Source organism: Microchirus variegatus (genome assembly GCF_963457635.1).
Source record: "Microchirus variegatus genome assembly, chromosome: 21".
In the NCBI taxonomy this organism is placed as follows: Eukaryota; Metazoa; Chordata; class Actinopteri; order Pleuronectiformes; family Soleidae; genus Microchirus; species Microchirus variegatus.
Window position 1 is genome coordinate 9,823,715 of NC_139822.1, and position 26,181 is coordinate 9,849,895.

A 26,181-nucleotide genomic window follows, 5' to 3' on the forward strand; every position below is an offset into this window, starting at 1 on the left:
ACACACACACACACACACACACACACACACACACACACACACACACACACACACACACACACACACACACACACACACACACACTCACACACACACACACACACACACACACACTCGTTCAGCTCTGATCCATCACAGGAAACATAAACAGTCAGTAGTTACTGAGTTTTTCAACTTTTTCTCCTCATGTTCAACCAAACCTCACAGAGAAAACCAGTGATTTTAGCTCACAGGGACACAGGAGCTGCTGGTCCTCTGCTGCCTCGTGTGGTCACTTTGTGTCACTGAGTTAAGTCTAAAGTAAATATTTTAAATGCTGAATTCACTAAAATCAGTCATTGTAAGTTAGTGATGGAGGCAGCAGTGGATCAACAACTCCTGTGAACTCCTGTGTCTCTGTGATGTTAAAATCACTGGTTTACTCTATGGACTTTGGTGTGGGAGAGTGAGTAACTTTGGTGTGGGAGAGTGAGTGGTTTACAAACGTAGAAAGACAGCAGACAAAAAAGAGTTGATGATGTGAGGAGACGATGTCACTTCCTGTTAAAATCAGCAGCAGCAGTAGTGTAACAGATGTAGCGTCCATGTTTCATCAGCTCTGATATTAAACTGACGATCTCCAACAATAACACACTTTCCAGCTCCTTGCTCGCTTACACTTCCTGCTGTCACTCAAGCTCTGTTATTTTCTTTTCTCCCTCCCTCCTCCTCCTCCTCTTACTCCTCCATCTGTTCTTCATTCGTCACTTATTGCATTATTTATCTGTCCTGCTCTCAGAGACAGAGCTCATTGTGTTTGGACGCCTCCGCTCTTTGTGTTACACTGTGATGACTTTACACACACACACACACACACACACACACACACACACACACACACACACACACACACACACACACACACACACACACACACACACACACACACACACACTCTGTATCCGTCTGTCTCTCCTCATGTAAACCAGATAAACTTCAGGTGTGTGAGAAACAGGTGAGGTTTGTTTACATTATTATTAAGTAGCCCCGCCCACCCTGACTGTAGCCCCACCCACCCTGACTGTAGCCCCTCCCCCTCCCCGGAGCTTCATCTAAGCCTTCACTCACACAACAACCTACTGACTGACTGACCTACATTCTGCTGCATGCAAACACAGCAGAGTGGCAGTTGTTGAGGTGAAGATATTTATTTACATGACAAATACAGGAGCTGCAGACACAGTGTGTGTGTGTTCTTGTTCTTGCGGCATACTGAGGACCAGTGAGGGTTTTTAACCAACAAAGTGAGGTCAAATTTTGGGTCAATTTTTTTTTAAAATTTCGTGTCAAATTTTTTTTTTAAAATTTTGGACGACAGTATAGTATGACGTTTGTGTGTGTGTATGTGTGTTCAAATTAGGGCTGAATAATTCAGTGAATTTGAAAAATTGTGAAGTTGAAGTTTTCACATGGATATGATGATGATGTCAGAGCAGATGTGCAAAAATAAAGGGTGTGAGCGTTAATGTCATTAACTCCCACACCAAAGTCACTCACTCTCCCACACCAAAGTCACTCACTCTCCCACACCAAAGTCCATAGAGTAAACCAGTGATTTTAACATCACAGCACACAGGAGTTCACAGGAGTTGTTGATCCACTGCTGCCTCCATCACTAACTTACAATGACTGATTTTAAAGAATTCGGCTTTAAAAATGTTTCATTCCAATGTATTTCAGTGACACAAAGTGACCACACGAGGCAGCAGAGGACCAGCAGCTCCTGTGTCTCTGTGAGCTAAAATCACTGGTTTTCTCTATGGACTTTGGTGTGGGAGAGTGAGTGGTTTACAATGTGGAATAATGCACGGAGGGGAAAAAAATGTGTAATTTAATGTGATTCTAAAGACAAACATGGAGCTAAATTCACGTGAAGTTTTCCCACCATTAAGATGACGTGAGTCTGAATGTATGTGTTTGACATTAAGGACGAAAAAAGACCACGAAAGAAAGAAAGAGAGTGATCACATGACCTTAGAGAGAGAGAGAGAGAGAGAGTGGAGGTGTTGACACTGGAATGGAATCTGTGTGTGTGTGTGTGTGTGTGTGTGTGTGTGTGTGTGTGTGTGTGTGTGTGTGTGTGTGTGTGTGTGTGTGTGTGTGTGTGTGTGTGCGTTTGTGTGTGCGCTTTAAATGGAATCCACAGAATGGACGAGTGAGGCCACCAGTCGACAGCACAGCTGGTTACAATCACAGGAGCTGAAACTACACACACACACGCACACGCACACGCACACACACACACAGTCTGGTCGCCTCAGGGCTAAATTCCCAATTCATCTCGCGGTGTCATGCCACTGACGGCAGCTTAAACACTGAGGATAACTGTGCTACATTTCTGTTAAAACTCACTCACTCACTCTCCCACACCAAAGTCACTCACTCTCTCACACCAAAGTCACTCACTCTCCCACACCAAAATCCATAGAGTAAACCAGTGATTTTAACATCACAGCACACAGGAGTTCACAGGAGTTGTTGATCCACTGCTGCCTCCATCACTAACTTACAATGACTGATTTCAGTGAATTCAGCTTTTAAAATATTTACTTTAGACTTAACTCAGTGACACAAAGTGACCACACGAGGCAGCAGAGGACCAGCAGCTCCTGTGTCCCCGTGACCTAAAATCACTGGTTTTCTCTATGGACTTTGGTGTGGGAGAGTGAGTGGGTTTTACAAATGTCATGTTTTCACGTCACCTCGGTCATGACTCGTCTTCCAAGTTTAATAAACTCTGTCAAAGATAAAGACGTGTGATGAGATTATCATCAGATTATCATCAGATTATCATCCACTGACTCTCCCTCAGAAGTCAGCAGGGGGGCTTTGACAGATTCCAGGGGCCTCTAACAGGTTATGACATCGGAGGGGGGGAGGGGGGGGGGGCCCATCGCCCTTCACGCATTTGCACACACTTCAACTTTATCTGCCCTCATTTTCTCAGTGGGGAGGGGGCGGGGCATGTGTCAGTCCGTCCGTCCCTTAAAAGTGTCCCTGCATGTTTCTCACTGTCTTCATGAACTGCAGAGTAAACACTGGTGTCAGGAGTCACATGACAGATCTGCAGCCGGAATGTAGGCGGAGCCACAGAGTCCACCACCTGCAGCCATTTTGTTTTTATGAAGAACAAAAAAAACCCCCAAAACATCTAAAGTGACAGAAAGCAGACGCTGAGAGCTTCCTCTGCTCTGTGACATTACATCAAAACATCCTCCATCATCTCACACTAAACAACTCTCGACCACCAGGAGGAGCCACTGAGTCACTGACTCCGTTCACTTTTATTGTAGCAGTTTTTCTCCATCATCTTTGTCTCGTTTTAAGATTCAACCTTTGATTTTCCTGCTTCTTCCTGATGTTAACAGTGAGCATGTAGCTACGGTAGCTGCTAACACTGACGTGACAACATGTACAACATGTAGCTGCTAACATCAAACGCAAATGTCACTGCATCTAGCTACAGTAGCTGCTAACGTTAAACTGCTACTATCGTATTTACCAGAGCAGCTAACAGTTACTGTAACAGCTATCATTTACTGAAGCAGCTAACACTGATGCGACAGCATGTAGCTGCTAACATCAAACGCAAATGTCACTGCATCTAGCTACAGTAGCTGCTAACATTAAACTGCTACTATCGCATTTACCGGACCAGGTAACAGTTATTGTAGCGGCTAACAGTTACTGTAACAGCTATAATTTACTGTAGCAGCTAACACTGACGCGACAGCATGTTGCTGCTAACATCAAACGCAAATGTCACTGCATCTAGCTACAGTAGCTGCTAACAGTAAACTGCTACTATGGCATTTACCGGAGCAGCTAACAGTTATTGTAGCGCCTAACAGTTACTGGAGCAGCTAAAATTTACTGTAGCAGCTAACTCTGAGGCGACAGCATGTAGCTGCTAACATCAAACGCAAATGTCACTGCATCTAGCTACAGCAGCTGCTAACATTAAACTGCTACTATCGTATTTACTGTAGCAGCTAACATTTATTGTAGCAGCTACTGTAGCAGCTATCATTTACTGTAGCAGCTAACATTTACTGTAGCAGCTAGCAGTTGTGAGGTCTTCCTGACAGGAAGGACATGAAATTAAACGTTTATAGCGCCCCCTTTAGTGCAATAAAAACACTAACTGTGGAAACCTTCACCAAAACAACAACAACAGGCTAATCATCATTCATTAAAGAGGCTGCCCCCTACTGGTGAAGAAAAACAATACAATTTTCCCTTTCTTAACAAATGTGATGGAAATACGACTTTGACTCTTTCACAATAAAAGTCCACGTTAACCTGATCGACCTTTGATCCCTGAAGTTTCTGAGCTTCACAGCTCCACCACAAACCTCCTCCTCTCATTCTCCCTCTCTGAGGAGCAGAGGAGGAGGAGGAGGAAGAGGAGGAGAGAGGAGGAGTAAGAGGAGTGACTGTGATGAATTGATTGGATAATTTCAACCATACGGGAGCATTCATTTGTTATTTAAGTAACCGAATGGCATTTGTCAGAGGTTAGTGTGGTTAGTGTGCGTGCGTGCGTGAGTGCGTGTGTGTGTGTGTGTGTGCGTGCACACAAAGACGTCTTTGTCGAGTGTTTGTTTTTTGCAGAGTCAGTTTTTGCTCATTAGTTAAATGAGTAGAAAATGAGTCAGTGATGTTTGAGACTCACTGTGTGTGTGTGTGTTTGTGTTGTTGTCGCTGTTTTCTCCTCAGTGTGACTGAGTTTCACACAGACGAGTTTGTGCTGTGGTTTCAGCAAATATTCACTGCACATGAGCTGAGTCCAGTGTTTGTGTTAAAGTTAGAGTTAAAGTTAAAGTTAAAGTTAAAGTGAGGTCGTATGAGGTTCATCGTGTGTTTTTGCCACTTTACAAAAAAATCTATATCAGTTTAATTCAATGATATCTTAAGAAAATAGAATAAACTGTGACACATCCTTCTTTCAAAGGGAAACATGAGTTTGTGTCTCTTTGTAAACCACTCACTCTCCCACACCAAAGCCCATAGAGAAAACCAGTGATTTTAGCTCACAGGGACACAGGAGCTGCTGGTCCTCTGCTGCCTCGTGTGGCCACTTTGTGCCACTGAGTTAAGTCTAAATGAAATATTTTAAAAGCTGAATTCACTAAAATCAGTCATTGTAAGTTAGTGATGGAGGCAGCAGTGGATCAACAACTCCTGTGAACTCCTGTGTGCTGTGATGTTAAAATCACTGGTTTACTCTATGGACTTTGGTGTGGGAGAGTGAGAGACGTATATAATATGTTATAAATATACTTACATAGATCTGTCTCTGCTTGTAGCGCAGGTAGAGGTTGTGCATGATGGCTCCGTCGTGAAGATCCTCCAGCGTGGACATGTCGTCCACTCCTGAGACGCTGCTGTGATGCATGAGCTGCACCTTCTGCCTGGTGAGAGCATTCTGTTTGTATGTGTACACCTGAGAGGACACACCACAGGACAACAGTCATTTAGTCACGTGTTAGATTTGTGTTTAAACTGAGAAAATAATCAGGGACATACGATCAATTAACGCTAAGGGTTAAAGAATATGTAGAAGAGGGGAATTCTGCTTTATTTATATATAAAGTGCAGTTTAAACTGGGGATGACGTCACAGTCGTAGTTTTCTTGTCGCTTTCTGAAAAAAAAGTTGTAACCTTCTGAAAAGGTGGTAGCTTTGTAAAATATGTCGTATTTTTCTGAAAATGTCAGAACTTTCTGAAAATATCGTAACTTTTTAAAAATGTCGTAGCTTTCTGAAAATGCCGTAATTTTCTAAAAATGTCGGAACTTTCTAAAAATGTCGTAGCTTTCTAAAAATGTCGAGCAGATAAATGTGTGGAATGTTCAAAAGCTCCAGTGTGACCTTTGACCTTCTGTGAATCTGCAGCAGAGTTTGTTTTTATCTGAACGACCTTCGTCTGCTGTCAATGTTTAGACTAAAACATCATCATCATCATCGTTGACCTTCAGCCATGTTTCAAACACAGACATTCTTTCTGTACAGGAGACAAATCCTGTCTCTGAAGACCAGTTCAGAACCAAACCTGGACCAAACCTGGACTAAACCTGGACCAGTTCCATTCAGACTCCTGACTGTGAGCCTGGTTCAGAGTAAACAGAGTAAACAGTGTTTACAGTAAACAGTGAAGGACAGACTGTCTCACCTGTCTCTCTGTTGTCCTACAGTAAATATAAAGATCATTCAGTCGTTTTCTTCTCCATAAAAACACCACAAAATAAAACTAATGAGACAAAAACATGAATCTTTAATCTGCTCCAGATTAAACATCTGAACGTTTTGTTTCGTCACAACCCGTGTTTTATTTTCTGACTGATTTCCTTTGGTGTGGGAGAGTGACTTTATTTTGACTTTTCTACAGATTGTTATTATGATGATGATGATGATGATGATGATGACAGTAAATGTATCCTCTCTTTCATCACAGAGTTCCTCTGGTCTTTGGTCCTCAGGTTACACTCAGGCTCCGCCCCCTGAGCTGACGGCAGGACAATACAGGTGAGATGAAAGATGATTCAAAGAGCAGCTGCTGGTGGTGTTGGGGCGGAGCCTGAGGCGGGCGCTGGGTTACCTGCACAGTGTGTGTGTGTGTGTGTGTGTGTGTGTGTGTGTGTGTGTGTTCTCCTTTGTCCTTTTGAACAACATAACAAATGTTTCTTTATCAAAGCGAACAGAGGCAACATATTTGACTTTTGATCATCACTAATCTTTCACAATAATGTAAATTAAGACGTGGGGGCGGAGCCTGTGAGGTTGAACAGGTGATGTCTTTCTCCACTTACACAAAACAATGATGATGTTATTGATGAGAGAATAAATGAAGAAGATAAAAATGTCGCCGCTTTCTAAAAATGTCGTAGCTTGAAGGACTTTGTTTGCGTTGGCTGGCCTTGGATGGACTTTGTCAACCTTAGTTGAACTTAGTCAGATGTGGTCAGTCTTACTAGACCTTGGTCAATCTTGGTAGACTTTGGAAGACCTTGGTCAGTCTTGCTAGACTTTGGAAGACCTTGGTCAGTCTTGGTAGACCTTGGAAGACCTTGGTCAGTCTTGTAGACCTTGGTCAGTCTTGGTAGACCTTGGAAGACCTTGGTCAGTCTTGTAGACCTTGGTCAGTCTTGGTAGACCTTGGTCGGTCTTGTAGACCTTGGTCGGTCTTGTAGACCTTGGTCAGTCTTGGTAGACCTTGATCAGTCTTGGTAGACCTTGGTCAGCCTTGGGTGAGTGGGTGTGGTCAGCACCACATGGCCTCAGCCTGACCTGAGGTCAGTCAGGACCTGTTTATGTTTTCATATCTCAGTTCCACCTGAAACCTTTCTAAACTCTGCAGAACAACAACTGTGGACCTGTGTGAGCCGTGACCTTCTGGCCTCCTGCTCCTCCTCCTCCTCCACCTCCACCTCCTCCACCACTGACAGCTTTAACAAAGACTTCCTGTGTCGCTGCTGAGCAGTGGAGGGGTCACGGACATGTGTGTGTGTGTGAGCGAGCGCTGACGGATTTAGGGTCATGTTGAGCCGACATATTGTCCTGAAGATTTACCGGAAGATTAAGACATTCTTATCTCCAGGCTCCGACTCACTCAGAGACTCCACCAGAGAAGCTAATGACCTGAGGACTCTGTGTTCAGACCTGAGACACATGGACACAAGGACGCATGGACACAAGGACACAAGGACGCATGGACACAAGGACACATGGACACATGGACGCATGGACACAAGGACACAAGGACTCATGGAAGAATGGACACAAGGACACATGGACACAAGGACACAAGGACACATGGACACAAGGACGCATGGACGCAAGGACACAAGGACACATGGACACATGGACGCATGGACGCCGTCCTCATAAACTCTATAACACGAAAGTGTGTACCACACATCCAAAACACTGACAAAACTACCCATATGTAGCAGAGCTAGCTTGCTAGCTAGCGGCTATTTGCTCGAGTGCTTCGAGAGCGCTTACCCGTCATGTAGCTCGACATGACGGGAATACTCTCTCGAAGCACTCGGCAAATAGCCGCTAGCTAGCTAGGTAGCTAGCATAACAGCTCGTATAATAAGTGCAATTTTGCCCTTATAATCAACCCTCAAAATGTAGTGAGCTCTGGTGCGGGCTTAAAACGAAGTGAACGATGAAATTACCCATGATGCTCTGCGAATTCAGCCAGCCGGCTGATATTTTTCAACAAAGATGGCGGCCATATCTTCGCAAATAAGCACGTTACAATGTCGAAAAGCTTTGAACACTAATGTCAGAAAATAAGTGACGATTTACGAAAGCAGCTAGCGAGCGGGCATGCTCTCTCGACGCAAATAGCCGTTAGCTAGCTAGCTAGCTCTGCTACGTCTGGGTAGTTTTGTCAGTGTTTTGGATGCGTTTACCAGCATTCACTCGAACACGAATACCCTGGACGTTGTGGCAACACAACAGCTGGATCCACCACCTTTTTTCCATGACGTAGGTTAGCACGTTCGTTACGTTACGCTACGCTAATTTGCATGTAGTGGCGTCCTAATAGGAATTTACGGTTGAGCGCACTCAAAAAAGGGGAAATGTTAAGGGGGAGGTGTTGGGGACGGAACCTAAGTCTACGATGTTGTCTTTATCTCACCGTGAGACAGACTTTTCCAGCCACTCACTCGTCCACACCAAAGTCCACAGACCTATTCCTTCACCGTGGGAGCAGTAACCTCATGAGACGTAAACAGAGACAGATGCTCACCTGGCCGTAGTCCGTGGCGAAGGCGACGACTCCTCCCGAGCAGGAGGACACGGTGCTGGGCAGATACTGTTCGTCCTCCCGTAACCAAACCCTCTGACCCTGCAGACACAGAGGGATGGAGGCCTTTAAGAACCACGTATTCACGTGTTATTAGCTCACGTTAAAGTTAAGTTTCATTCTTTTTTAGCCATTCATCTCCGCGTGGAGCAGCCGAGGCCGCCGTTGCCGCGGCGATGACCTTTTACTCTGGCCAATAACAGAGACTCGGGTTTCAGATGTTTGGAAACCTGCATATGTTTGACACGGTGAACACATGAACACATGAATCCCCGTCACCACGTTAGCTAGTTTTTAAATGTATATGTTTGTAGCTACCAAGATGGCCGCGACGTTATTCCATTTTGACAAGTTTTTTAATATTGTTAGTAGTTGTTCAAACTCTGTAGACTGAGCTCATGGATTCTTTAGCATGACAAGCTAACGCTAACGGCTAAAACATATGTTTTCCCTTGGTGGTTGAGTGTGTGTGGGGGGGGGGGGGGCACCTGGCTGAGGAAAACAGAATATGGCAGAAATGGATATGAATCAAAATAAAAGGCCGAGTCTGCTGAGTCAGCGGTGGATCAGTGTGTTGATCCAACCCCCCACTAACACACACACACACACACACACACACTGTTCCTCACGTCCATTTGTTTTGCTTTTCTTAAAAAAACATGAAGTGAACCACGATCTTTTTCCAGATTTACATTTTTTAACCCCCGTGAAAACTTTTATCACATTTCTGCACCTTTAACCGTCGCAATTACTTTAAAGCTGTTAAATTAGAGTAAAAAAAGACCAAGACATTAGTTTTTAGTCTTTGTTGACGACGTTTCACCTTCAAACACAAACTGTTCAGAGACGTAAAAACCACTGAAGCAAAGTTTATTGTGATGAAATGAAGCGAACAGACAAAGGACGTGTGCTGTCTCAGCTGAGACTGTGAGGACATTCCTGTCCTGATCAGAGACCACGGTCAAAGACCTCCTCCCCCATTGACAAACACACACACACACACACACACACACAGCGTCAGGTTACGCACACACACACACACGTGGTGTTTTGTGTTGTCAGAATTGAGATAAAGAACAATAAACAGGTTTAAACGACTCGTAATGAGGAGACAAAAACATGGAGTACGTGATAAAACAGCAGTAAAATCAGCAGCAGGAACAGAATCAGCAGCAGATCCACATGATTCATGCTTTCATTTAAACCTGGCAACACAAACCGATCTTTGATCGTCCAACATCACAACTTTCACACACGTTGTGTTCTCAGAAACTTCATGAAGATGCAGATGAAGTTTGCGTCTAAAGTTCATCTCTGTCCTCAGCTCCAGGTCAGTGAAGATGATTTAGCTTCTCTGTGTCCATGTGTTGACGTTAGCTCGTCTGAGGCTCAGCTGTCAGCGCAGAACAATCCTCGTCATCCCTGGAGCTTTGTGAAATGTCTGCTATTAATTTGTTCATCGCTCAGAGTGAAGGTCTCACACTGAAGGTCTCACACTCCTGAAGGTCTCACACTCCTGAGGTTCTAACCCTGAAGGTCAGATGTTTGCAGCTCGTGTGGAGCAGTCATCATCAGACGCCACACAAGAACATTAATAACTCGCTAAGTCACAGGAATTTTCTCACATCGGCTAAAAGAAGTCCTGTCAAAATTCAGGCCCTGTTGAAGGAGCTTCTGTTGAAGGTGAAGGAGCTCCTTCAGCAGAAGCTCCTGCAGCAGAAGCTCCTGCAGCAGAAGCTCCTGCAGCAGAAGCTCCTTCAACAAAAGCTCAACAGAAGCTCCTTCAACAGAAGCCCGATGTGAGAAAATTCCTGTGACTTAGCGAGTTATTAATGTTCTTGTGTGGCATCTGATGATCACTGCTCTACACGAGCTGCAAACATCTGACCTTCAGGGTTAGAACCTCAGGATTGTGAGACCTTCAGGAGTGTGAGACCTTCAGAAGTGTGAGACCTTCAGGAGTGTGAGACCTTCAGGAGTGTGAGACCTTCACTCTGAGATGATGAACAAATGAATAGCAGACATTTCGCAAAGCTCCAGGGATGACGAGAATTGTTCTGCGCTGACAGCTGAGCCTCAGACGAGCTAACGTCAACACATGGACACAGAGAAGCTAAATCATCTTCACTGACCTGGAGCTGAGGACAGAGATGAACTTTAGACGCAAACTCCAACTGCATCTTCATGAAGTTTCTGAGAACAAAAAGTGCGTAAAATTTGTGATGTTGGACGATCAAAGATCGGTTTGTGTTGCCAGGTTTAAATGAAAGCATGAATCATGTGGATCTGCTGCTGATTCTGTTCCTGCTGCTTATTCTGCTGCTGTTTTATCACGTACTCCATGTTTTCTTTGGCAAACGTTTGTCTCCTCATTACGAGTCGTTTAAACCTGTTTATTGTTCTTTATCTCAATTCTGACAACACAAAACACCACGTGTGTGTGTGTAACCTGACGCGGTGTGTGTGTGTGTGTGTGTGTGGAATGAGCAGCTGTCTGCTTTGGTAGATTCCACTTCCTCTGCTCTAACAAACACAGTCCTGTGCTCGTCTTCACTCAGACACTGAAGGACTTCTTTATTGTGAGCCATTAAAAAAACTGTGACTTGACGCGACTGCTGCGACGTTTTCACACACACGCACACACGCATGCACGCACGCACGCACGCACACACACACACACACACAGAAGTGTGTAGTTTGATTCCGACGTGTGTGAAAACAAACCAGGTGGACGAACTTTGAACCTCACGTGACATCGACCAATCAGCACAAGCCGAGCGTCAGCGCTTATTATGATTCGAACGACCGGACACAGCAGAGAACAGAGAGGATTGTGGGAAACTGATAAACTGCTAACTCCTGTTTACTTAAGGAAACAACACACACACACACACCAAAACAAACAGTGAGGAACACAAACACCTACATGATGGTGAGAACTCACTGATGTACCGCACACACACACACACACACACACAGTTACAGCGATGCATCAAACACAATGTGTGAAACTCTTTATCATTAAAGTAACAGTAGGTGGGTTTTTTTGCTAAATGAAGTCAATGAACACTTAGCCTAGCCTAGACGCTAACGTCTCCTAGCATAGAAAAAACTCTTGGCCTTGCCCTAGCCAAACACTGAGCTTAAACAAATACTTAGCCTCGCTAGCAAGACACTTAACTAAACCTAAACACACACTTAGCCTTGCCTTACCAACCGACACCTAGCCGAAATGCTAACTGACGCAAGCCTAGCCAAACACTAGCCTAAACAATTATTAAGTCTCATTTAAGCATCACTTAGCCTAACCTCACAAAATTCTTGGCCGAGCCTAAATACTAACTTAGCCTAGCCTCACTAAATACTTAGCCTAGGCTAACAAAAACTTGGCCTTGCTTTAGCAAATACTTAGCTGAGCCTAAACACACACTTACCCTTGCCTACCCAACCTAAGCTAACAGGCTAGCCTAGCCAAACACTTGGCCAAAATAATTATTTAGTCTACCTTAAGCATCACTTAGCCTAGCCTCATTAAACAATTTGCCTAGCCTAAATACTCACTTAGCCTAGCCTCACTAAATACTGAGTCTAACAAAAACGTGGCCAAGCCATACCAAATACTTAGCCTAGTTAGCCAAACACTCAACTACGCCTAACACACTTAGCCTTTCTACCCAACCACAGCCTAGCCTAAATGCTATCATAGGCTAGCCTAGCCAAACACTTGGCCTAAACAATTATTGAGTCTACCTTAAGCATCACTTAGCCTAGCCTTAATATTCTCTTAGCCTGGCTTAAACAATCAGGCTAGGTGGCTAACACTAAGTCTCCATCAGCTAAAGGAAACGTTAGCATTTTCTCCTCAACCTGAATTAAACTTTGAGTTTAATCTGAACCAGATTACAGACAGGAAACACTTTAGCTCCAGAGATTATCAGTGAAACTGTTACGGTGTGTGTGTGTGTGTGTGTGTGTGTGTGTGTGTGTGTGTGTGTGTGTGTGTGTGTGTGTGTGTGTGTGTGTGTGTGTGTGTGTGTGTTCATCATCATCATCATCACAGTAAAATAACCAAACCTCAAAGTCTTCATTTTCACTTTGTTTGTGTTGTTTTTACGACTTTTATCTTAAACAAAAATGAGAAATAAATGTCCTCCCCCTCCTCCCCCTCCTGCTCCTCCTCCTCCCTCTCCTCCTCCTCCTCCTCCTCCTCCTCCTGCTCCTCCTGCAGCAGCAGAAACACATGGTTTGATTTAAAGCTGAAGACAAACAGCCGTGTTTCACATTCACAGAAGCAGGAATTTCACTTCTCTGAGTCTCAGTTACAACAAGAGCAAGAGGCTCTGATTGGACCAGGCAGAGGGGGAGGAGCCAGAGGGGGAGGAGCCATGTCCTCTTCATCTCTGTAGTTTTGACTTTTTGTGTGTGTGTGTGTGTGTATGTTTTACGTGTTTTCTCTCTTTAAAGAACCAAAGATTAAACTCACATATGCTGTTTTTAAAAGTGCGTTCCAGTTGTTGTCGGAAGTCGGAATTTTCGAGTTCAGTTGGCATTTTTCCCCCCAAGTCAGATTTGTAACCACTGATTACAAATCAAATCACAATTTTCTGTTTGGAAAAAAATCGCGAGTTGTCCTTTGTTAAGTCCCACCCCCTTGATTCCATTGCTAGTGGTGCATTCCAGTTGTAGTCGGAAGTCGGAATTTCTAAGTTCAGGTGACATTTTTATAACCAAGTCGGGGGGAAAACATGCCCCCTTTGCTAAGTCCCTCCCCCCGGTACTGTCGCTAGTGGTGTGTTCCAGTTGTAGTCGGAAATTCCGAGTTGAGGGGGTGTGTCTTCAACAGGAAGCCACCCCGAATGACAATTTCCTGTCCGGAAAAAAAATCACAATTGCTCCTTTGATAAGCCCCGCCCCCGTTTACTGTTACTAGTGGTGCGTTCCAGTTGTAGTCGGAAGTGAAACGTGCCCCCTTTGCTAAGTCCCTCCCCCTGGTACTGTTGCTAGTGGTGCATTCCAGTTGGAGGGGGCGTGTCTTCAATAGGAACCCCGCCACCTCCCCCCCCCAGTCAGATTTCCAAAGATTGATTCCCAAAGAAAATGGCAAAAAAATCGCAACTGCTGCTTTATTAAGCCTCACCCCCCATTTACTGTTACCTAGGTACTAGGCGTTCCATTTGTCGTTGGAAGTTGGAATTTTTTGATTTGGCACACACACACACACACACACACACACACAAAACCACAGTCTTACTTTCTAAACATTGACCATCGCTAAGTTGAGTCTGGGCCTTAAATATATTCCAACCACAGAGTGTGTGTGTGTGTGTGTGTGTGTGCGTGCGTGCGTGCGTGCGTGCGTGCGTGCGTGCGTGTGCGTGTGTGTGTGTGTGTGTGAGCCAACGCTGAAGTCATCTTGACTTTAACAGAGAGTCAGAGGGGGAGGGGCTTGTTAAAGGTCGCTCAGGCTCAAAAACCCAGAAACAAACTTTGTTCATCTTTTATTTAAAAACATGTTTTTAATGTTTAATCTTTACGGGATTATCTTTTATGAAAATGTTGAGTGTGTTTTTTCTTTCTTTCTTTCTGATAATCTGACATCATCACCGCTCGCTCCCTTTACTGGATTTACCCCTTAATTAAGTGTTATTTACCTCTGAACCACACACACACACACACACACACACACACACACACACACACACACACACACACACACACACACACACACACACACACACACACACACACACACACACACACACACACACACACACACAGTCTGGTTACTCGACATGTCGTTTCACGTCACACACGTTTCACTAAACTCCAGATCAGTGGATGATTTTCCCCCTGAACTAAAGGAAAACGACACGTATCAAATAATCCAGGGTGGAGTAGATTATAATCCAGCCTGTGTGTGTGTGTGTGTGTGATGTGGAGAAAGTCGATATATTATAACAAACAGACTGAAGAGATTTAGACAAATGAAAGATGAGAATCAACTCACTGAGACGCAAGTGTTAGGAATTTAATTTACGATAGTTCGTAATCTGACAGATTATCTTTGATTCATTTATTCATGGTTTGGTTCAACAAAGCAAAGAAGCAAAGTTTTGTGACTTAAACATCGTGATGATATTGTATCATGACTTAAATACGTGATATCGTATCGTGACTTAAATATCGTATCATGACTTAAACATCGCAATGATATCGTATCGTGACAATATCGTATCGTGACTTGAATATCGTGATAATATTGTGACTTAAACATTGTGATAATATCGCATCATGTTTTAAATATTGTGATAATATCGTATCGTCACTTAAACATCGCAATGATATTGTATCGTGTTTTGAACATTGTGATAAAATCGTATCGTCACTTAAACATTGTGACGTAAATATTGTGATGATATTGTATCGGGACTTAAATACGCGATAATATCGTATATCGTGACTTAAATATCGTGATAATATTTTATCGTGACTTAAACATCGCAATGATATCGTATCGTGATTTAAATATCGTGATAATATTATATAGTGGGGGGTTGTTTCACCATATAGAAAGTTTCAAAGACGACATAAATCGTGAGGAGAGCACATGTGCGTAAAGTTGCGACTAATTCCATAATCTAACCGTCTATAATCTCTAACAGTCTATAATCTCTAACAGTCTATAATCTCTAACAGTCTAAAATCTCTGACAGTCTATAATGGCTAACAGTCTATAATCTCTAACAGTCTATAATCTCTAACAGTCTATAATCTCTAACAGTCTATAATCTCTGACAGTCTATAATCTCTAACAGTATATAATCTCTAACAGTCTATAATCTCTGACAGTCTATAATCTCTAACAGTCTATAATCTCTGACAGTCTATAATCTCTAACAGTATATAATCTCTAACAGTCTATAATCTCTGACAGTCTATAATCTCTAACAGTATATAATCTCTAACAGTCTATAATCTCTGACAGTCTATAATCTCTGACAGTCTATAATCTCTAACAGTCTATAATCTCTGACAGTCTATAATCTATAACAGTATATAATCTCTAACAGTCTATAATCTCTGACAGTCTATAATCTCTGACAGTCTATAATCTCTAACAGTCTATAATCTCTGACAGTCTATAATCTCTGAGATAATCTTATTTTAAATCTGAGCTAAAATGGTGTAAATATTTCCTCTGAGCCACTGAGGGTCTGTGAGCCACCACTTTAACCCCTGAAACAAAGAGGTTATTGATCAGTATCAGGTGAGGTTAGAGGTGTGAACGTGAACAGAGCAGCTGTCAGGAGAGGTCAAAGGTCGCATCTGTCAGAGAGTGGGCGGGGCCACAGGTGTTGAGTGGCGGCTTCACAGGAAGCAGCTGCTGAGCGAACGATCTTTGTGTTTGAGATTAAACTGAGAACAAAGAGAGAGTCGTGTTTTCACCAGGAGAGACTTTAACACTGTGTTCACCTGGTTATTATTATTATTATTATTATTAATCTATTAACTATTACTGTTATTATCACTGAGTTAAACTGGGTTAAACTGTTATTATCACAGAGTTAAACTTGTGACTGAAACATCATGATATCTTATCGCGACTTTAATATCGTGACTTAATTATCGTGATAATGTGGTATCTTGAGGTTAAGGTAAGGGTAAAGTTAAGGTAATGGTCTCAGGGAAACATGTTGTGTATGACGTGTCCTCACTTAGATATAAAAACAAGTTTGTGTGTGTGTGTTTCTTCAAATATTTTACGAAATCTTTCTTTTTTTTTAGTCTTTAAAATAAGAAGAATAAAGAAGCTCCGCCCCCTCGACCAACAACGATGACGACGATGATGAAGTTTCCTTTTCAGAGTAAATTAAAGGTTGTGGAGAAACATCTGGAGGGAAGATCACAGTGAGGAATACAGCTGATTCATCGAGAGGTTAGAACGCTTAAAACTGAAGTCTGTAAACCACTCACTCTCCCACACCAAAGTCACTCACTCTGCCACACCAAGGTCACTCACTCTGCCACACCAAAGTCACTCACTCTCCCACACCAAAGTCACTCACTCTCCCACACCAAAGTCACTCACTCTCCCACACCAAAGTCACTCACTCTGCCACACCAAGGTCACTCACTCTGCCACACCAAAGTCACTCACTCTCCCACACCAAAGTCACTCACTCTCCCACACCAAAGTCACTCACTCTCCCACACCAAAGTCACTCACTCTCCCACACCAAAGTCACTCACTCTCCATCACTGAGTTTAAACGTCTTATTCTGTCAAATTCGGCTTTGTTCAGATAAACCTCAGTGACACAAAGTGACCACACGAGGCAGCAGAGGACCAGCAGCTCCTGTGTCCCTGTGAGCTAAAATCACTGGTTTTCTCTATGGGAGACGACAACTTAAATGGTTTAGTCCTCACAAGTAGAGCAGTTTCCTCTGATGTGAACAGATTTGTCTCTACAACATGACTAACACACCCCCCCCCCACACACACACACACACACACATCTCTCACGTGCGCTCACATTCTCTTGTGCACTCTCACACACACACACACACACACACACACAGAGCAGGAGAAAGTAGGTCAGATTCTTCAGTGACGAAAGTTTCCTAATTTTCCCTTTTTTTTAAGTTACAAACTGATTTAATCCCAGTCAGGTTAGCATCAGGTGACCTTTGACCCCGAGCTGTGTGTGGAACTTTTTACAATGTTTTGTTTTTTTCCTGCGTCGGGAAAAGTTTTCCAAAAATCACGGTGACGTCACTGTGACGTTCCCCGTCTTTGTGACGTTAATCTCAGGATGGTGACATTCCTGACAGAGCGCTGACTTGAGCTAAAACCTCCATTCAGGTGAAAAGAAAACAGCAAACGAGGCTGAAAACTGTGGTTCTTTAAAGAGCTGAAACGTTTGAAAAGAGAGATTACAGCTGCTCTGTCAGAGAGAGGACGAGTGTTAAGCCCAATTTATACTTCTGCGTAAAGTGCTCTGCGTAGCTACGCAGAGTCCTCTGCGTCGACGCAGAACCTGTCGAAGAGCCTCTGCGTCGTCTCCGGGTGCACGGAATATTTTTTAAGTGTCCGTCACTCCGTCAAGGGACTACGGAGACGGCAAGAGCTGCGATTGGTCCTCAGGACAGGCCGAGCTAAGCTGCTCTGTGCCGGCTCTCAGTGCGCTCCGGGCGTCCTGACAGAGGCGGAGCTGATCCCCGCCGATAACGCCGCTGCCGAACTATAAATACGTCATATCTTAACACACACAGCACATGTTTAGACTCTAAATGTCCAATTTCTCGCCTCAAATTATCTTAAAACTGCGTTCCGTGACACAGAAAAGTGAGAAACGGCCACTTTTTCAACAACAACAGTCTTTCTCTCTCTTTCTTTCTCGGACGCCATTGCTCACTGTAGCCAGAAGCACAACAACCTTGCGCAGCGACCCCTACTGATCGGGCGGGAAATTGCAGCGAGTGTCCGTCACCACGACGCAGAAGTATAAATGCTCGAGGCGTCTCCGTGGTGACGCAGACGGATAACGCATACGCAGTCGGAGAAGTATAATGTGGCCTTTAGTCAGTGTTAGTGCCACGTGTGAAAGAAAGAAAACAACAGGAATTCTCAGATTAAAGTTGGGAATTCTGAGGAAAAAAGTAATTCTGAGATTACTTTTGGAACTATGCGAATTCTGAGATTAAAGTTGGAATCCTGAGAATTTGGAATCATGAGTTTATAGTTGAAATTCTAAGAGAAAATTATTCTGAGATTAAAGTTGGAATTCTGAGAACTTGGAATTCTGAGATGAAAGTGAAGTTTGAGAAAAAATAATTCTGAGATTGAAGTCGTATTTCTGAGATTTAATTAAAGTCAGAATTCTCAGATTAACGTCAGAAAATTGGAATTCTGTGGGGAAAAAAAGAATTCAGAATTCTCACTTTAATGTCAGAATTCATGCCGTCTTTCCAATTGTATTTTATTTTTGTTACGTGGCGCTAATACTCTTCCGTGAGTATTTGTACTGTGTTACATTCCAACACTGCGTATATTACCCCGACAAGGAAAACACTAACATGAAAGTGAGGGACGCTCTGTCACAGCCTGTCCTTCGTTGTGATTGGTCAGTCTACGTTCCAAGGGGGCGTGGCATTGGCCACAGGTCCTCATGGCACTGAAACAAAATGGCCGCCTCCTGCATGGGAAGCAGGAAGGTGTTGAACAAAGACTTGGATCCAGACAGGAAGTTCGTCCACTTCAAAGTCTTCATGTTCAGGATGTTTCTGTTCACTTCCTGTCGTCTGAAGCTGAGCCAGAGATGAGTTCAAAGACTCCACAGGTGACGCTCAGTTACAATGTACTGTTTTGTAAAATAGTACATAAAGAGTTCAGCTTGACCTCAGTGACACAAAGTGTCCACACGAGGCAGCAGTTAGACCACATAGAGTAATCCACATAGAGTTTGTAACTGCAGAGATTTACTCTGTTTTGTTTGGGCATGTCAAAATCCAAAAACAGGGTCGGGGAAGAAGAGGTTAAAGTTGGGAATTCGGAGAGAGAGAAAAAAAAAATAAGAATTCTGAGATAAAGTTGGAATTTTGAGATTAAAGTTGGAATTCTGAGATTATATTTGGTAATTTTGAGGAAAAGGGAATTCTGAGAAGTTGGAATTCTAAGAAAAAAGAATTCTGAGATTAAAGCCAGAAAATTGGAATTCTGAGGAAAAAAGTCTGAATTGTGCTGCCTCCAGCAGCTCCTGTGTCCTGTGTTCCTTCTGGTTGTTGTGGCGTAACTGCACTGCAGGGGGCGCTCACAGCACAGTTCGTCACTGACTCTGTGTCAGTGCCTGATACAACAACGGCTTCAAAGAACATGACTGATCGTCCCTTTAGGCTCAGATTAAAGGTTTCATATTAAGAAAGTAGTGGTTAAGTTTAGAAATGTGTGTGTGTGTGTGTGTGTGTGTGTGTGTGTTACAGGCTGGCAGCTGAGTTGCCATGTGTTGCCCAGCTGTGGTCGCCTGGCGCTGGTTTCATGAGGAGAAACGACAGAATATAAATTCTGTCTCAGCCTTTTCTTCAGAGACAAACAACGGAGGTTTGTGTCGTACAACAGTTTTCACCCCGAGAGACACACACACACACACACACACACACACACACACACACACACACACACACACACACACACACACACACACACACACACACACACACACACACACACACACAAACAAAGCTGACCTGACACTAACTGCACTCAGATGAAAAGTGAATAAATTTTCCATGGTTGTTTTGACAGAATCTAATTTCCTGGTCTGGTCTCGTTTGATCGTCTCTGACCTACATTCAGACGAGCGTCTGCGATCAATTCATCTTTTTATTCCCACAGATTAACTCTCTTCTCTCCGCTGACACGTGAACGTCTCATGACTGTAACTCTTCCACCGTTTGTGAAATCTCCAAATGTTTTGGTCCAGAGATAAAGAGGAAAAAGACGAACGGAAACCAGAGAGCAGAGGAAAATCTGTGCGCTCATACACTCGTCATTACGGTAGAACCTCAGGACGTCCAATCACAGACCAGATTCATCTGCGATGTCAGCTTCTCAGGAGTGTCATTTCACGCAACTAAAGTCGGAATTCTGAGATCAAAGTTGGAATTCTAAAAGTCGGAATTCTGAGATTAACCTCGGAATTCTGAGATTAAAGTCTGAAATTCTGATATTAAAGTTGGATGTTTTAGGGTTGTCAGGCTGGTTCTTGCCAGAAGGGGGCGCTCACTTTTCATGCTGTCATCGCGTCTCAAACAACCTCACTTTATAATTATTTTTTTAACTCTTAAATCATTGTGTGGACGTTTAACGATGGAGACGCTTCTGTTTCTGAGAGCAGATCTGAGGTTTATCTGATCCTAGATCTGAGCTAACAGCAGCTTCCTGGAAACACACACACACACACACACACACACACATCCATTTCCACTAATGACCTCTTCTCTGAGGGTCATGTGATCTCTTACCTCGAGGTCGTCTCCTCTGCTCTTAGTGAAATGAAAAAAAGTTTAACTTGCTGTTCGTCCACACTAAAACACAACCCTGTGATTTTCAGAATAAAAGTCTAACTTTCTGTTTGTCCACACTAAAACTTAATGCTACAGTTTTCAAAATAAAAGTCTCACTTTCTGCTCGTCCACACTAAAACACAACCCTGCGGTTTTCAAAATAAAAGTCTCAGTTTTTCTTCATCCACAGTGAAACCTAACTCCAGAGATTTCAAAATAAAAGCCCCAGTTTCTGTTCAGCTACACCAAAACGAAAATCTACAATTTTCAAAATAAAAGTATCTGTAGCTCTTCATCCAATTATTTTTTTTAAATGGGGCGTGGAGGCTCTGCGTCCTTAGCTCCTCCCACGCACAAGATTGTTTTTCCCTTTTCCTGCTCCAGGTTTTAACATCGACATCAGGTGTTTGTCATTGACGCCTGAGGCCGAGCTGACGACACACACACAGGTCGTGCTGCCTTCAGGGACACGTTGTCATGTCAGTTTGTGTCTCTCTGTGTTTGCAGCAGCTGCTTCTCTTTGTTTTTCCTCCAGTTGTTTTTTTATTCTGTATCTTTATAGATTTATACGATCGATCCACTTCCTGTCTGTGATGTTATTGACAGAAAGTCGACTTTTCGACGTAAAAATGTTCCATTACTGAAATAATACGAGACCAAAAAGCATTCATCTCTCCTTAAGTTTGAGCTTTAACACAAAAACTCTGTCACGTGTTAAACAAACATTTTTAAACGTTCTGCGGCGTTCGCTCGATTCACGATCGTCGTCCTGTTTGAGGGAAAATAAGAAACCTGGATGTGGATCTGTTCTCAGACGGAGTTTCAGCTGCAGCTCAGTCGTTAAAGAAGAAGACGAGAGAAAATCAACACGTTCATGTGTTTGTGCTTTGATGTGTTTCCTCAGTGAAGGTGAGACTGCAGCCGCTGACCTCTGACCTCTGACCTCTGACTTCGTAAAAAAACGACAATAAAAAAAAGTATAAGAGTCACTTCAACAAAGTTTGACCCCGTGACCTCTGCAACAGGGACAGTCTAAACTTTGGTTAGCACTGTCGCTAACGGAGCGCTACATGCTAACAACTAGTCACAAAGCTAAATTAGTTTTGAATTATTAAATATGGACGGCGCGGTGGGACAGTGGTTAGCTCTGTTGCTAATTGAGTGCCACATGCTAACAGCTAGCCACAAAGCTAAAGTCAATTTGACCAATGAGATATGATGCGCCACATGCTAACAACTAGCCACAAGCTAAAGTCAAATCGACCAATGAGATATGAAGCGCAAAATGCTAACAAATAGCCACAAGCTAAAGTCAATTTGACCAATAAGATGCGAAGCGCAAAATGCTCACAACTATCAACACCCTAAAGTGGTTTCAATTTATGTGGGACAGTGGTAAGCAATGTTGCTAATTGAGTGCCACATGCTAACAACTAGCCACAAGCTAAAGTGGTTTTGACCAATGAGATATGAAGCACCACTGGCTAACAACTAGCCACAAGGTAAAGTCAATTTGACTAATGAGATATAATGTGCAACATGCTAACAACTAGCCACAAGCCAAAGTCAATTTGACCAATGAGATATGACATGCAAAATGCTAACAACTAGCCACAATCTAAAGTGGTTTCAATTTATGTGGGACAATGGTTAGCACTGTTGCGAATTGAGTGCCACATGCTAACAACTAGCCACAAGCTAAAGTCAATTTGAGCAATGAGATATGGCATGCAAAATGCTAACAACTAGCCGAGCATCATGTGTGTGTGAAAATGTGATGTGACAGTTTTGTGTGAGTATGTGTGTGTGTGTGTTATTGTGTAACAGGTGAGACACAGGTTCACTGGGTTGGTCTCACTTTCACAAGTCGTGACTCAGCTAATGAGTGTTCAGTCTACACACACACACACACACACACACACACACACACACACACACACACACACACACACAGGTAACAGGTGACTCACTCTCTCTCTGCGTCGTTGTAAAAACCTGTTCTGAAGTCGTTAGAAACTCTGACGACTTCCTGCTCGTAAACGTCTGCTGCTGCGCTCTCATTGGTGGGTTAGTTGTTTTTTTTTAAATCTACAGTGAGTTTGTGAGCAGGATGAACGAGGTCAAAGGTCACCACAGCGTCTGACCTGAGAGGAGGAGGAGGAGGAGGAGGAGCCTGTGAGCGCTAAACAAACACTGAGGTGAGACAGCGAGGACACACGTCTGTGAGACACACCTGCAAAGCATCATGGGTACAAACTGTTTTGTCTCAATAATCCAGACCAGAGTTTGTACAGAAAGTTTCTGGGGAAAATTGCTCTAATCCAGACATCTTAATTTGTCGGATTAATCCCCAGTTAGTGTCTTTATAAAGGGTTAGTTCAAGGTTTTTTTTTATTTTGTATTGACACTGAAAACAAGGCTGTGAGTGAAGACAAAAAATACATTTTCACGTCTTTATCTTCACTGTGAGACAGACTGAAGTTTATAAACCACTCACTCTCCCACACCAAAGTCCATAGAGTAAACCAGTGATTTTAACATCACAGCACACAGGAGTTCACAGGAGTTGTTGATCCACTGCTGCCTCCATCACTAACTTACAATGACTGATTTTAGTGAATTTGGCTTTAAAAATAATTCATTTAGACTTAACTCAGTGACACAAAGTGACCACTCGAGGCAGCAGAGGACCAGCAGCTCCTGTGTCGCTGTGAGCTAAAATCACTGGTTTTCTCTATGGGCTTTGGTGTGGGAGAGTGAGTGGTTTATAAACCAGGTATCGTCAACATATGACCATATTTATAATGATATGATTTCTAAGATGATATTGATTTCACACACACACACACACACACAAACTCACACACACACACAGCCTCATGTTCAGACTTCTCTATTAATAACTTGAAGGAAACGAGGAAAGAAGAGCGGAAATACCACAGACCCACTTTGTGTGTGTGTGTGTGTGTGTGTGTGTGTGTGTGTGTGTGTGTGCGCGTGTAGTATAAACACTGACTGGTCCAGGTTCAGGTCTGGTCCTAATGAGGCAGAACCTCATTTATTTCTGTGGTTCTTGGTCAAAGTTTAAGGTGAGAACATGAATGAACGGGTTATGGCGCGCGTGCATTTGCGCGTACACGTGCGTGTGCGTGTGTGTTTTGCAGCATCGTACAAAATGCACAAAGTTCTGGAATCACACACACATGAAAACACTGTTGCACACATTTAAATAAAAGTTTTCCATTGAAACAAAGACGTGCAGCGTGTATGTGTGTGTGTGTGTTACCTCTCTACAACATAAACACTGACCTTGTGAGGACCAGCAGAGTCCCTCATGGACTCACAGAACTGTTTAAAGTCAGCGATGAGACTTTGTTTCAATGTATGGACGTCAGTGTGTGTGTGTGTGTGTGTGTGTGTGCGCGCGCGTGCGTGTTACCTCAGTGAAGAAGTTATCCATCTCCTCGTCACGTTAATCCCTGAGGATTCTTCTCTCTTCTTCACAGCGTCAGCAGCTCTCATGTGTTCATGTGTTCATGTGTTCACTCTGATATTCCATGTTAGAGGTTACTGTAGATCTTTGTTACACACACACTCACACATAAACACACACACACACTTCTTCAGAATAGGACCGACATTTTCTCCTGTCTCTGTCTGTCCCCGCTGTCCTCGTGACCCCGATGTCCTCGTGTCCCCGGTGTCCTCGCGCCTCCGCGGTGCGGTATAATCCCAGTTCCGTTTGATCTTCGGCCAAACGGTACACAGTAACACCGTCAGAGCGGCCGGTAAACTTCTGAGGAGCGTTCACTCTCTCACTCTCTCACTCACTCACTCAGACCGGCGCACAATAATCCTGAAGCTCCTCCCCCTCCTCCTCTCTGCTCCTCCCCCTGTTGCCGCTGTGGCCCCCACTGACTCTCTGGCGCCCCCTGCTGACACCATCATCTCTGTAGATTTAAATATATGTGTGTATCTCAGAATTCTGTGGCAATTGTGTCTCCCTGCACCAAACCTCATAGAGAAAACCAGTGATTTTAGCTCACAGGGACACAGGAGCTGCTGGTCCTCTGCTGCCTCGTGTGGTCACTTTGTGTCACTGAGTTAAGTCTAAAGTAAATATTTTAAAAGCTGAATTCACTAAAATCAGTCATTGTAAGTTAGTGATGGAGGCAGCAGTGGATCAACAACTCCTGTGAACTCCTGTGTCTCTGTGATGTTAAAATCACTGGTTTACTCTATGGACTTTGGTGTGGGAGAGTGAGTGACTTTGGTGTGGGAGAGTGAGTGACTTTGGTGTGGGAGAGTGAGTGGTTAACAAACTTCAGTTTCCTGTTGACTCACAGATTTATCATTTAATACTTTAAACTTTGACCTAAAATCTCGTGTGAATTGAATAAAAAAGAAACCAACAGTTTTGGATGAAAACCTCAGGTCTTTGTAAACACTGCCCTCTAGTGTCTAACACACGGTATTACAGCACTGGACACCAGGAGGATTTAATCTGATTTTAAGTCGATTTAATGATTATTATAATTATCATTTTATTACATTTTTTACATAAAGATATTTAACTCATTATTTGTTATTTTAGGTCCTTAAAAAACAATACAAAAAACCTGTGTTTTGGTTCATTTCTGTGAAAAAATAAACTTCACTTCCGGCTCCGAGTCCATGGTCCCACCCCCTCACATGTCACATGTGCCTTCTTCAGCCAATGAGGTCCGAGCATCCACAGTCCCGCGCCATTTGTGAATTTAAAGAGCCGAGATGAGACGGAGCTGCGCGAGACAAACAAACAAACAAACAATCATCAGAATCAGAGCAACAAGAATTCACCTGTCCACGTGACCACAGGTGAGACACACACACACACACACACACACACACGCGAGTGTGACAGAGAGCAGAACAAAGATCGTCTATGAGATAAATGTGAGACGGTTTCACCTCCAGAGATCGTATTTGTGTTGTGTTTGTTGAGATGCTTCACTTTGAGCGGGTTTTTCATGACAAACTGACAAATATACGACTTTGTCCTCGTAATTTTGCAAGAAGAAAGTTATAAGTTAATTACAAATGTTTTCCTCTGATTCTGTTCAATTTTTTCACAAACGCTCACAAATCCAGAGGAAAAATATGAATTAATGTCTAAAAAAAATGACTTCAAAAATCAAAAAAAGCATGTTATTATGGATATAAAGTGTTTTTCTTTGAGGAAAAATAAAACAACAGAGTCATAATCCTGTGATTAAA

At 43.2% G+C, this 26,181-nt stretch overlaps 2 protein-coding genes across 2 annotated transcripts in view; both read right to left on the bottom strand.

The window, feature by feature from the left end:
• Positions 1-24,385, bottom strand: part of myo10 (myosin X) — a gene marked incomplete at its 5' end in the record, with an annotated part of 56,201 nt that extends 31,816 nt beyond the window's left edge. The window contains 3 exons of the mRNA XM_083907549.1: positions 5,327-5,485; positions 8,807-8,905; positions 24,365-24,385. Of these exons, the coding sequence (XP_083763675.1) occupies positions 5,327-5,485; positions 8,807-8,905; positions 24,365-24,385 (279 nt within the window). The remainder of the gene's footprint in view (positions 1-5,326; positions 5,486-8,806; positions 8,906-24,364) is intronic.
• LOC310942586 (tripartite motif-containing protein 16-like) overlaps positions 1-26,181 on the bottom strand; it is a gene marked incomplete at its 3' end in the record, with an annotated part of 323,438 nt that overhangs the window by 279,279 nt on the left and 17,978 nt on the right. The gene's annotated exons all lie outside the window — the stretch shown is intronic.